Raw genomic sequence first — 13749 nt, 5'->3', positions numbered from 1 at the left:
CTGCCTTAGTGGTTGGCGGTCATTATTTGGGGAGTAATTTTTAGAAGAAAGAGGCATTCCAGAACTAGAAATATTCTAGGAGAAGATAACAGTCAAAACCCACCTATTTGTCTAAAGTTTAAAAGAAATCGAGGTGGAAATCTAAGAGTTTTTTTAAAAATAATGTTTTTCTCAGTGTTTTCTCTCTTTTTTAAAAAATGCTTCTACCTTAAATTGTGTGAAGAGGCATTTGAATACATTGAGAGTAACTGCCCCCAAACTTCAATTAAGTCTGAAATTCAGCAAGAAATCTTTTCCTCTTCAATCGGACAGTCATGGGGGGGTGTCTCTGAAACCACTGTCACTAGTGAGGGACAAGGGTAGTATCTGAACCAAGATCCTTTTGAAAGCAGTTGAGAGAAAGAGAGATGGTACAAATTACCCCTTAGCAGTTGGGGAGGGAGACTGGCCCTCACAAGTTGCCGGCAAAACAAATTCCAGAGATAGAGTTTTGGTTAATTGATTCTTACCGAGAGGCTAGAAAACTTGTTCACTGAGATAGGGACTCTATTCTTGGCAACCCCATAATTTCCATTTTTCCGTGGCTGTCTCCTATGTACATTCCAAATTGTATGCTTCAGATTTAAAAGAATTCCACAAAGCATAGACAGTTTCCTTTGATAATCTGATCAAAGCCTCTTGCAGAATTTCCTGTGATAGAATATTTATTCATTAATATTTTATATGATTAATTAAGTAGCTTGACCAAAATCATGGCCCAAACTGAACCTCTCTGGCTCCTTTTTTTCCCCTGTGTTTATTTCCCTCAATGAGCCATTAAAGCTATGGATTCATCTTGTCTCTGGATGAGACAAACCTGTCAAGAAAGGAATCGATTTTGAGTCCTTTTGCTATGTTTTTAATTTCATTAGAAAGATAAAGTTCTAAAAATATGTAACCTCAAGTAAACTTAAAAAAAAACCGTTTGTGGTTACAGATTATTGATGCCAGGGGTATACGTAAAAGCAAAGGTATTTCTTTATGGATCGGAATTGGTAGAATAGGTAGTGTGGTTTTGGTCACTTGTGACTCTAAAATCATTTTGCTGTTGCAGAGACTGCTTCTCTCCCTGCAAGGTCCTCTGAATCCAGTGTTCCAGAACAACGTGTCAGTAGACAACCGTATCAGGTGATTCAGACATTCTTCTCCCTTTTGGACTTTTTTTTTTGCTACTTAAAAACCCTTCCCCTATGGTAGGTGATTACATTACATTCATGACGGACAAACGTGGCCTTTGCTCACCTCCAAGTCAACGGGACAGCATGGAGGAATGGGGCTGGAACACGTAGTATCTCTTTGTAGTGGGTTTTTTTGGGAAAGACCAGACGTTTAGTTGGGGGCTGGTAATCTTGATGTGTCAGTTAGACATCCACACAGAGGTATGGGGCGTGCAGATGGATGTGTGAGTCTGGGGCTCCAGGCAGAGGCACGATCGCAGGTGTTCCTGGTTGCTAGGCAACTTTTGATGGGCGCCTCCCTTCCAAGGGACATTAAACATAAAGAAAACCATCCATTAGGAACCGTGAGGACACCGTACGTTCATTTTCCAACACTGAGTTAGCACTGGTTGTCATTCATGAATGAATTCGAGTTCATATGCAGAAAATATGATTCCTTATATCCAAAAATCATATTAAACAAATGTGTATATAACCAGGACCATTTTCTGGCCTGTGCATCTTCAAAGGAGAAGTACTTGGATGCGATTCTGCCATAATGTCCCCAGTGGGTGTTTTCTCCATTTAGTTTCTGAGAAAGCCAGACTCACAGATTGGGCTTCCGGCAGTTTGCTGGATCAGGTGGCCTTGGCTTTGTTCTGCCTTGGAGTTGCTACTGGCGTGAGGAGCTACTGCTGAGCGTGTGCCTTCGAAGCCCCATCTTTCCTTCCTGGCGTAGATGTTCACTTGAGTTTCCAGGCGGCTCCAGGCTGTAATATTCCTTCCTGCGGTCGGGATTCAGCTCCATACATACAGCTTGCCAGTGATGTGTGCCTCCCAGGCCTTTGGGGGGAAGGGGAGCTTTGATTGATGCTCAGCCATGTATCGGGAGGAACGAAAGGATGCTATTAGCGGCAACCAAGGTAGCCGGGCGGGAAGACGTATGAGGGGTCTTCACAAAAGCAGATGGGCCTACGTGACAAATTGTGAGCCCCTGGTACAAGTTCAAGCTACTTCCTCAGGCTGGGTGGCAGGAAAATAGAGACATAAAATTCTTCCCATCAAGGCTGCTCTCTTGGGCACATATATCTCTTGGCTGTAGAGATGCAACCGTTTCCCCTTCGAAGGGCTGGTGGCTTGACTAAGAGATGGTGGGTGAAAGGGAGTAATCGCTGGGCTGTGAAGGATGTTTACTGTCAAGACCCCCCGACTGGACCTGAGTGGGGAATGTGGTCTGATGAAGTGGCTCTCTCTTCCCCAGCGCCAAGCATGGTCACTCCAAGAAGACACTTAAGCCAATCTTTACTTCCGTGGCCTTTCTGTGGTTACCTTTTTCTGTTCTGTGTCTTTCCACCTGACAAGCCACAGTGCTCAGGTCTACAGTGGAGTATGGGGCAGGTGGGGAGGAGATACAGAAGAGGGTCATGTCAGTTGATTCCCCTTGATATAAATGAGGAGAAAGGGGAAGTCTAGATGCATTTGGATACAGGAATGGAGGATGACGTTTGGAGCTCTGAATGGATGCTCCTAAGCTTGAAGTGTTGTTTTGAAAATATACAGGGAGAGAAATTTAAGAAGTTTCTGCTACTTAGACATGTAACCAGTTAAATAATCTATTGGTGGAAAAAGCACAGTGGCCATTGAGGTGCTGGGCCCTGGGGGCTGGTAACACACATATCCGTGTTTCTTGAAGTGTTTGTAAGGCTATTAGGGAAGCAGGGCATCTTGGCCAGAGCACCAGGGTCCTTAAGAAACAAAGAGGATGAAAGGAAGATGAACTGTTTTTGCCTGAGCTAGAAACTGACAAAGGGTTTTTAAATAGCTGGATTTTTCTAAGTGAGGGAACTTGGACAAGCACATTTATGAAGAGGCCTGTCTTTGGTCATTAAGCAAAGGGCGCCTTGCCAGTGTGGGCCCAGGCACTGTGTCCTGGATGCCCATTTGAAGAACCTGAACGTGAGATGTACTGTGAGCTATGCTTCCCGTGAGGTAGTTAAAGGAGGAGGGAGCAGACAAATATCATATAATATCACTTCTGTGTAGAATCTAAAAAAATGATACAAAAGAACTTATTTACAAAACAGAAATAGACCCACAGACACAGAAAACAAAATTATGGTTCCCAAAGGGGAAAGGGGGAGGAGAGACAAATTAGGAGTTTTGGATTAACAGGTACACACTACTATATATAAAATAGATAAACAACAAGGTCCTACTGTATAGCACAGGGAACTCTACTCAGTATTTTTTAATAACCTATGAGGGAAAGGAATCTGAATATATATACATTGGGGCTGGCCAAAAAGTTCATTTGGGTTTTCTGCAACATCTTATGGAAGAGCCCGAACGAACTTTGTGGCCAACCCAATATATGTAACTGAATCGCTTTGCTATACACCTGAAACTAACACGACATTGTAAATCAACTGTACTTCAATTAAAAAAAAAAGGAGGGAGGGAACAATATGGTCAGTAGAGGAAAGGGCTGGGCCTTCAGTAGGTCTCTTCTGTGTCCTTATTCCAAAGAGGACATAGTCCTGCATGTCATCATCTGGCCACTGAAGAGCCACCAGGTGGTCAAGCCATAGCTTGTAGAAGCAGGTCCAGGTGACCCTTAGCCAGAGGTTCTTTTAGAACTTGCCAAGGCCAGGCCTGCAGCCCAGCCTGGTCTGTATGGCCACGCTCCCTGCTGTGCAGGCTCATGCGGACTTTCCTCAGAACTCCTTAGGCCACGGAGCAAGGACAGTGCAATCTGTGCTTTCTTTCCTCATAAACTTTCTCCATGTGCAATGAGCTTTGCTCCCTGGAGGGCCCAGGACAGGAGAGCTCTTCAGAGCCCCGTCCTTTGTCCTTTCATCCTGCCTTCCTCTCCACTTGTCTCCGTGTGACTCATTTTTGTCCACTTTGCCGTCCTTGCTGCTGTGGGGTGTGGCCACCCACGTGGGCCTCAGGGGCCCAGAGCAGGTGCCCAGCGAGACTCCTGCCTGAGAAGCTGGCTTGTTAGAGCTCAGGGTGGTTGACTACAGATGACACAGTTTTGCAGAAAATCTGCGCTAGGCTCAGGTCCCGAAAAACCTGTCAGTTAAACCGAGAGATCCCAAGCTGTGAGTCAGCCTGCAGCAAAAGCACAGCCCAGGCTCCATCACTGTGGAGCTGGTTGGGTCAGATGCAAGTCCTGTGGGTGGAGACAGGGTGTGCATGACAGCAGCTAAGGCTCCTGCTCTCGGTCAACAGGTCTCACTCAGAGCAGCGCCATCTTGGCTTTGGCAAGTACAACAACTCACAAGTCCACGTGTGCGTGTTCTCTCCACACTGTCTTCTCTTCTGCTCGGCTGGTGTCTTATTTGCCCTCTGCATCGTAGGAGGTCTTACGTAGTGGACGGCCATTGACTACACACAGTCTGGTACAGCATTCATTCTGGGCATTCCTTACACAGTAATTCCTTCCAGTGGAGAATGTTCTCAAAGCCCAGCATTGTGCTGTCACCAACAGGGTGACACCAGGAGCCCGTGTGCATATAGACTGAAATCATGACAAAAAATATTATTTGACAAACATAGACGAGTATGCAACATTTTGTTTTGAATCCCTGAAGAAAGATACATGATTCCAGGTCGAACTGCCATTTGGCTCCTTTGTAATCTTGGTCACTTTGGGTTTTCTTCAAGGCTCTCTCGTTCAAACATGATCCAAGAAAGGGGAAACCTGAAGGGCCTGGGGTGCTTAGGGGACTCATCGCTGTGGCCTTTGGGATGTCCAGGCTCTTGGCCCCCACCTGCAGACTTCCTGTCTCGGTAGAGCTGGGGAGGCAGCCTGAGCATCTCTGCATTTTAGAGCCAGCTGAGGGGGCTCTGACACGTGGCTAGATTGAAGGGTTATTGGCTGCCTTATAGTAAGATGGCAGTGGGGCTTGCAGGAGGGGAGAGTGCGACTTTGCCAAAGATGGACTTGCCTACTTTGTCATTTCACCCCATCCAGTACTTATGATTTGCTCAGAGTCCCAAGGTATTCATGGTAACCACACTGGGCAGAGGCTGTACTGGACCCCTCCCCGGGGTTGATGGTGCCTGTACTCTTGCTGGCATCATGTGGACTCCCTTACAAGGAGAGAAGGCCCTGGAGTCTGTGGCCATGTCTGCTCAGAGCTGCGCACAGTTGCTGAGGAGAGGGCGGTTTTCGGGGTCACTCCCACCCAGAGTTCCACCACCTGTGTCTACATCCACAGGCTGCAGGGAGCCTCTACATGCTGCGTCTTCATCATGCATTGCCAAGTATGATTTAAATTACACCCTATGCTCAACAGTTACTAGAACAGGAGCCTGGGTTCTTAATGCTTTAGGAAGGGGTGAAACCCCGTCGCCACGACACCAGCCCCCCACAACTCTCACTCCTCCGACATCCTTCCCGTTAAAGTCCGGAACGCCAGAGGCCCACTCTGCTGTGGGGAAGGGCAGCATGGATGTCGTGGCGAACCTCTTTTCTCAGATCTCCAGTTGTCTCCCGACGCTTTCAGTGCTGACCGTCCTTGAAAACGTCAGAAGGGGTGAGGGCTCAGCTCAGAGAGAGTGTCATCAGGGACAGTGTCATCGGCGACAGGCTGTGGGCTGGAGATTGGCTCCATAGAAGGCCAGCCACTGTGGTCAGAGGTCACAGGGGGCCATGGCTGATGTAGGCCAGGGCCATTGGGAGTTGCTGGCTTGTGAACCATGGGAAGACGCCCCCGCTAGCCTCCTGGAGCACCTCCCATGCTCATCTCTAACTCTCAGCCCGCTGCCTTGCCAGGGTGCCCCGTGAACTTGGGGCTCTTTACCAGAGGCTGAGATGATGGAGAATCCTCATTCCTATAACCAATGGGCAGAAATGCGGGAAGTGTTTCCTGTATCCTGGGTACCAAAGAATGCTCACTGAGCGTGGAGGTGCAGCCAGCACCTAGAGACACACTTATCTGGGTACCTGCTCATCGAGCTGTGGTCCTCAGTACAGAGAAGCTCTTTGGGGGTGGGGGGAGGGCTTGTTAAAATGCACACTCCTGAATCTGTTCCAGAATTTCTGGATCAGAATCTCTGGAAGATACGACCGAAGAAAGGGCATTTTTACCTTGTTCCCCAGGCAATCTGCTTTAAGGAAATTGTTTTGTGGCTCAGCGTGAAAACAGACACGTATTGCATTGTTTCTGAGGGAAAGTCATTCTGAGTTTTGTTGGTTTGCTTACATCTGTGCATTTGGAATGATCTGTGTTCATAACCCCACTGCATGGAGCTTGCTACAGAGCATGGAGGATCTGAGATGCTTGTGGTGGGGCTGTGATGAAGATCAAATGGAAGCGTCTCAGCACCAGAATATTCCATAACCACATGGCACCATAGCTGAGGAACACTTTTTAAATCTCCCGTGTTTTAGGTGGGTCTAAGGCACATCGCATTCAATATATATGAAGGATAGAAAGAGGATTTGGGGCTGTAGAGACCCCAGAGCATGCACTAAATTTTAAGAAGGCTCAGAAGGTAAAAAAAGAGACTGATTTTACAAACTGACATTAAGCCAAAACATGGCACTTTTCTACACTGATTATTTCTATCCTGGCTGCATCTCCAGTTAGGATTATATAACACTGACATTATTTTCCAGACAAGAATTTCTGTTGGTGAAGTACAGATAACGCAGGTGTAACTGCCCATGAAACACACTGGCACAAAACTAATAAATAAAATCAGAAATTCTTTCTGAAAATTACAGTTAATGGGAAAGGGAAGCACCTTTTATTTTGATAGGAAGTCATAGGGTTTGCAAATATTTTGCATCATGATGAATATTTCAATCAAATGATCCACCTTTTCCTCTCCTTGACTCGCTGTCAGTCCATTTTTCTGGTTATTTCAGGCAATTCTGTGTCTTTCCTCCTGACTCTTTCAGTTTTGGGGGGTGAGGTTATGAATAACTTGAAACCTGGACGATGTCTTCCCTGCTAATCTTTTCCCCATTGAGGTCAACAGAAATAAACTCTTGATAAACTTAGAAAACAACAATGGTTGGTGCAACCATGTCATGGGGACAAAAGGCAAACGACAGCAAAAATCCCAGGCATCATCACAGCAGAAGCACCGCCTTTATGGTGCGATGTAGCCCCATCAGACCTGTGGGGCTACATCCTTGTGTGATGGGGAGTCAATGAATTAAAACCATGAGTCAGCGTGATTCCACCCCCCAGACTTGCTGACGTTCCATTGTGATGTAAATTATTTATGGTGCCCAGTTACATTATTTAAGATGTTAAATGCAGCTCGGGTGCCCTGGAGTCAGAGTCAGCATTCTCAGGGTGGCAGGAAAATACACTGCATGTATTGTATTTTATTTTAATTAATTATTTATTTTTAATGTAAAGGACTGATGACTTTTAATTAATTAATTAATTTCGTTTTGGCCGCATTGGGTCTTTGTTGCTGCACACAGGCTTTCTCTAGCTGCGGTGAGCAGGGGCTACTCTTTGTTGTGGTGTGTGGGCTTCTCACTGCGGTGGCTTCTCTTGTTGTGGAGCACGGGCTCTAGGTGCACGGGATTCAATAGTTGTGGCACACGGGCTTAGTTGCTCCGGGGCATGTGGAATCTTCCCGGACCAGGGCTCGAACCTGTGTCCCCTTGCACTGGCAGGCAGATTCTTAACCACCGTGCCACCAGGGAAGTCCACTGCATGTGTTTTAATAGGGCAACGCTCTTCCACAGGCATTGGCCCCTCAGAGGAGTGAGTGGTCTGCTTGGTAGTACATTTCAGGATGTGAGAGCCAGGAACACTGTCCGAGGAGACAGGTGGGTGATCGACACGGAGTCAGTTCTTCAGTTTTGCGCCTTTCCTTTAGAAAGAAAGCGTACTATTTAAAGAAGGTTAGAAATATTTTACATTTTCATACAATGGTGAGAATTTCCATAGGAATATTGAAAAACAAAACAGTGAATCTTTACTGTAATTTGCCTTCATACAAACACTGGATTCTCTGAATTGGATGGCTCTTCAGGCCCTGTACTTGGGAAACATCTGCAGTGTGTTATTGAAAATCATAGAGGAAGGACCTGTGTTAACGTTTGTGCTCCTCTCTGCACCCTCGTTTTATCTTAGCTGACGAGTTGAGCTTCCTTCTCAAGTGTGCTGTTATGATGATCTCAACCAACTCAATCTACCCTTTTCTCTCTGTCTCCAGGGATCTGATCAGCACCAGCTGGGCCCAGCAAGTCGCCCACAGGTTTCCTTTAACGTGGCCAGTCCTAAGAAGGTCAGGAATGTGACTTTGGTATAGTACAGGCATCCCTTTGGCTCCACATGGCACTTGGCTGATGACCTACATCGCGACGATATCGTCAGTGCGCATGATGATGTCATCCCTGCTCATGATGATGTCATCATTGCTCACAATGGTGTCGCCATTGCTCTCCATCATCCTATGGCTGGGCTCCAGCTTTGCCAACATGACCTGGAAGAAGTGATGTTGGCATCATCGGAATGGATATTTTATATGGAGGGAAGGAATCCATTTTCCCAGCTTCTAAAGTGGAATTTGACTTTTAAAATGTTTTGAGATTTCAGTGAATTCCATAGTTACTAAGTAAAAGCTGCAAATTCATCACGATCGTGCTTCTCATCACTCAACACTCCTGCTTGCTGACCCAACAAATGGTAGATAAGTCTACATCCCACCATGACATTTAAGAAGTTTTTATTATCTGAAATCCTATGAAGTGACAGTTATGTATGTTTACTATGTGGGTATTATTGCATATTATCTGTGAATAAAAGAGGATAAAAACTAGGATCAATCAGACATCTAAAATTGCCCAGAATGGGGAGCTCCCTGGTGGTCCAGTGGTTAGGACTTGGCACTTTCACTGCCATAGCCCGGGTTTGATCCCTGGTCAGGGAACTAAGATCCTGCAAGCTGTGTGGCATGGCAAAAAATAAAAATAAAAATTGCCCAGAAAATCAGAACTTATAGGTTATAAGTAATTTTAAATTCTAAAGCTAATGTGTACCTTGAGAAATATCTCATTATTGAATATTGACATGAAGACATTCATTTTTATCTGCTCCCTCATCAGTCTTGTTCTCTTGTCCTCGGATGAGTTAGATGTGGATTATGTTTTGTGGGGGACATACTCCAGCCATGAAAAAACTGGAAATGGGCAATATGTTCTTTCATAAATAAAAGGGAAAACACCAAAAAACTTGTATTGCTTTTCTTAACTCTTTACTATTCAGGGGGTAGTTTAAAGAATCATAGAGCTTAGGAACCAAGAATTTTCCAAGAAACAAAACAGAGACCTCTATAAAATTTTTTTTTTCTTTTTTCATGTAGAGATTTTCAGTGTATTTCGCTGTCCACCCCATCACTTCATATTTAACGTAGAGGCTATTATTTGTCTGTGCTCTGCACTGGTTGGAACAGATTGCTATGATGGTCAGTAACTAGCAACTGCTCTGGGCACCCAGGCCCAACCACGCTATTGCTGAAGTGGAATTCGAATTTTTTTTTAAACATTTTTATTGGAGTATAATTGCTTTACAATGGTGTGTTAGTTTCTGCTTTGTAGCAAAGTGAATCAGTTATACATATACATATATCCTCATATCTCCTCCCTCTTGCATCTCCCTCCCACCCTCCCTATCCCACCCCTCTAGGTGGTCACAAAGCACCGAGCTGATCTCCCTGTGCTATGCGGCTGCTTCCCACTAGCCATCTATTTTACATTTGGTAGTGTATACATGTCCATGCCACTCTCTCACTTCATCCCAGCTTACCCTTCCCTCTCCCCGTGTCCTCAAGTCCATTCTCTAGTAGGTCTGCGTCTTTATGGAATTCAACTTTTAAAAGTGTTAAGATTGTGGTGAATTCCTTGAAGTTACCTGGTAAAAGGCACAAATTCATCGTGATGATGTTTCTTATCACTCCACACCGCTGCGTGCTAATCCAGTGGTAGAGAAGTTATACAGGCAGACCTTGGAGATGTTGCAGGTTCGGTTCCAGAACACAGTAATAAAGCAAGTAACAGGAATGTTTTGGTTTCCCAGTGCATGTGAAAGTGACATTTACACTATACAGTAGTCTATTAAATGTGCCCTAGCACTATGTCTAAAAGACAACGCACAGACCTTAATTAAAAAATATTTTCTTGCTAAAAAATGCTCACCATCATCTGAGAGTTCAGTGAGTTGCAATCCTTTTGCAAGAGCCACATCAAAGATCACTGATCACAGGTCACCATGTCGATTGAAAAAAGCTGCACGGCCTAAAAGTTGAGAATTATGTTTTACTTGGCAGACTTTCTGAGGACTTCAAGCCTGGAAGGCAGCCTCTCAGTTAACTCTGAGGGACCGCTCCAAAGAGGGCAGGGTGGAGCCAGGATATATAGCAGTTTTGCAGCAAAGAGCAGGTAGTTGGAACATCAAAAAGTTACTGTTAATTAAAGAAAACCAGACACCTCAGGCTAAGGAATTTAGTGCTTTTCTATGTATGGGAAGATGCAAGAGCCTGGGCTCATTGCAATCATTCCTTCGATGTGCACCTCAGCTCTCTGGGGCCAGCATCGTCTTCTTTCCCGAGTCCCCTCTGGGGCACCGCCTGGCGGGGCTGCAGTGGCTGAGGTCTTGATGGCTGCACCACCCTTTGTTTGCCGATATGGCAGGCAACGTTTTTCATCCACAACCATAACGAGTATAATAATAATGAAAAAGTTTGAAATATTGCAAGAATTACCAAAATGGACTCAGAGACATGAAGTGAGCAAATGCTTTTGGAAAAATGGCGCCGATAGACTTGTGCTGGGTTGTCACAAACCTTCGATTTGTAAATAATGCAATATCTACATAGCACAAAAAAGCAAAGAGTAATAAAACAAGGTGTACCTGCATACTATCATGATTTTTGAAGTATTTCTTCATCATAAATCACATTTGATCTCTACCCTGGGCACCCTCCTATGAATTGACAACTAACTCAAGGGGTATTTGCTGGTACAACGTGGAGCTCTGTTCTGTTCTGTATTGTTCTGATTGGTCGGTGCCCCTACACTACCCACTCCGATTGGGTGGTGCCCATACACTATCCATTCTGATTGGGTGGTGTTCCTGTTCTATAGGTTGTCAAATATTTTGTATATGCCCGCTACTTAGAGGATCCTAAGAAAAAGATCACCTCTTCTAAGACTGTGTCCCTAATGTGAGGGAATTGGTCCCGATTTTCTTTAGAGTAGAACTAAAATGCAAAATTTCGAAACACCATGAATATAGCTATATCACTTTTGTCACCTACAAATCGGCACTTGCCATCTAGATTTACAAGGATTAAATTACGAGCCACTGCAGCTGCTGACCTTCAACACCTTCTGAAAGGAGTTCAGGAGTGAGGCACTCTGTGCTCTAGAAAAAACTGGCAGAACAGGCCTTCAGATAGTTATTTTCAGGAGATGATTTTTATGAGCCTAATTCTTGTATCTCTGCATATCTAGAAAAGCGCTAAAATCCTTCATGGTGACGTCTGCTCCTCGTGACTAGAAGTAACCTTCACGAGACGAGCAGAAACCTTCTGCAAAAAAATATGTACTTGATGGCATGGACTCCCCCTTCACCAAAACCACATATATACTGACCTTCCCCCCTACCTCTTTGGAACACTTTCTCAGAGCTCTCTGAGATGCTGTCTCCCGGGCTATAGTCCTCATTTTGCCCCAAATAAAACTTAACTCACAACTCTCACGTGGTGCATTTTTTTTCAGTTGATACTTTCCAAAGAGTCCTTTTTATGAGAAAAATTGACAATTCAACTGCTTAAAAGTGAGACTTTTGTTTATTATAATAACTTCTTTACTCCCTGTCAATGTGATCCTGTCTCCTGCCACCATCCTTGAATGGGTACAAGTCAAGGATAAAGCCCAGAAGGTTCAGGAGACCTTCTGGTCTCCTGTTAAGTAGAGCTGTTCAGTGAGTGACTTCCATATTCTTTTCTTCATAGTTTACTCTCTCCAAATTGCCACAGAACACGGATCCCGAGACAAAACAAAGGTCATGTCATTTACGCTTTTTGTAACCTTTACAGAACCTAGCATTCTGGAGGCACTGAGTAAATATTGACCTCAAACAAGTCAATACTGGGAAGCACAGTATATTGAAGTATAATGAGTATCTACCATCTGCCTGCTATAAGAATCATATTCTTGTGGTTATTTTAGAAGTCGGTGGGGGGTTGCACGTAGAATATAGTTGAACTTCAAGTTTTAGACTTTGGAGAACAATGCCGAATGATCTTCATAGAAATTTCTTCAATTTGCTATGTGCTTGGTGAATCAGTCTATAATATTTTTTTTTCATTTATCAGGCTCGGGAAGGTTTCCTGTGTCACAAGTAAACAGGTTCTTTCTTATAGTAGCTTGTTCTATGAGTAAGTTTTCTCAAAGGGACCACTGGCTAGTTTTTATTTTGCAAGAGGTATGGAAATTTTACAAACAAAACTATCTAGAGTTTCTCTGTCCAATACCATAGACTTACATGGCTATTTGCATTTAAATTATTTGAAATGAAGTAAAATATAAGATTTATTTCCTCAATCCTACTAGCCGCATGCCAAGTGCCCAATACCACGTCTGGCTAGTGGCTACTGTATTGGACATGCAGATTACGGCCTTCATTGTTGCAGAAAGTTTTTTCTGGACAGTGCTGACCTAGAGCTAGCTACTTGGAAATGACCTAGATGTGTCAAGGGTGGGCTCTTTTACACAAACACGCAATCCATGTTTTCTCTCAGTGTTATGTCTGTGTACTTTCCAGTTTCTATTTAGGAATCCTGCAAACCCCAGGGCAGCTCTCAACCGATAATGGGATTTTGCTGATGTGGTAGATTTATCTCTCACTCCTGCAGTGCAGAGAGCTGAAGCAGGCTCAAGGGCAAGGGGTGAAAGGAGGCAAAACATCATGGCCAAGGGTGTTTCTCCGAAAGATAGATACGGCTCTCTGCTAATAAATGGCTGATGAAGGCCCAGATATATTTAAACAAATGTTCCTCAAAGCCTTGAGTCATAAAATGCTACCCAGGGAGACCACACCTGCCCATGCTTCCAAGGGTCTTTGACCCTGGTTATGCTGTCAGATTCCAAGCCTGTCCTATGGAGTCAAGGATCTTTCATCATTTACTTACGAGTAGGACTCAAATCATAATGTCAACACGTTGAAGGTAATTGGAGAGGTCCAATAAAAGCACTTCCTTTGCTCTATGTGGCCCTGTTCTTGGAAAACAATTAGGGGCATTAAAGCTGCATTGCCAGTTCCTAGGCGGTGATGACCTCAAGGTGAATGGATGCTGCCGAGGGTACAGGAGATGCTGTGTCAGCATCTGGGCCTGCCATGTAAGTGAGTATGATGCCGTGGGGAAGAACATGTGTCCTGTGCAAAGAGGGAGGAAAATCCTCTCTGTGGAACAGTTGAGAACATGGAGTTCAGAGACGAGAGGACTAGGTGAGCGGCAAGACAGGAGGGAGGGTTCAAGGGCACGTAGGATGGGATAGATGGCGGTTCAG

At 44.7% G+C, this 13749-nt stretch overlaps 1 protein-coding gene across 5 annotated transcripts in view; it reads left to right on the top strand.

Annotated features, from left to right (window-relative positions):
- The window catches only part of IGSF5 (immunoglobulin superfamily member 5), a 43589-nt gene extending 34190 nt beyond the window's left edge, over positions 1 to 9399 (top strand). For all 5 annotated transcript variants that reach the window (XM_029213614.1, XM_029213617.1, XM_029213616.1 and 2 more), the window contains 2 exons: positions 1094 to 1167; positions 8391 to 9399. In XM_029213614.1, coding sequence (XP_029069447.1) covers positions 1094 to 1167; positions 8391 to 8486 — 170 coding nt within the window. In that variant the 3' untranslated portion in view covers positions 8487 to 9399. The remainder of the gene's footprint in view (positions 1 to 1093; positions 1168 to 8390) is intronic.
- Positions 9400 to 13749: the final 4350 nt, after the last annotated feature.

Source organism: Monodon monoceros, unplaced genomic scaffold (assembly GCF_005190385.1).
Source record: "Monodon monoceros isolate NGI ecotype Baffin Bay Population unplaced genomic scaffold, NGI_Narwhal_1 Super_Scaffold_11, whole genome shotgun sequence".
Taxonomy (NCBI): domain Eukaryota; kingdom Metazoa; phylum Chordata; class Mammalia; order Artiodactyla; family Monodontidae; genus Monodon; species Monodon monoceros.
The sequence above is the reverse complement of the archived record's forward strand: the minus strand, read 5'-3'. Positions and strand labels throughout refer to the sequence as shown.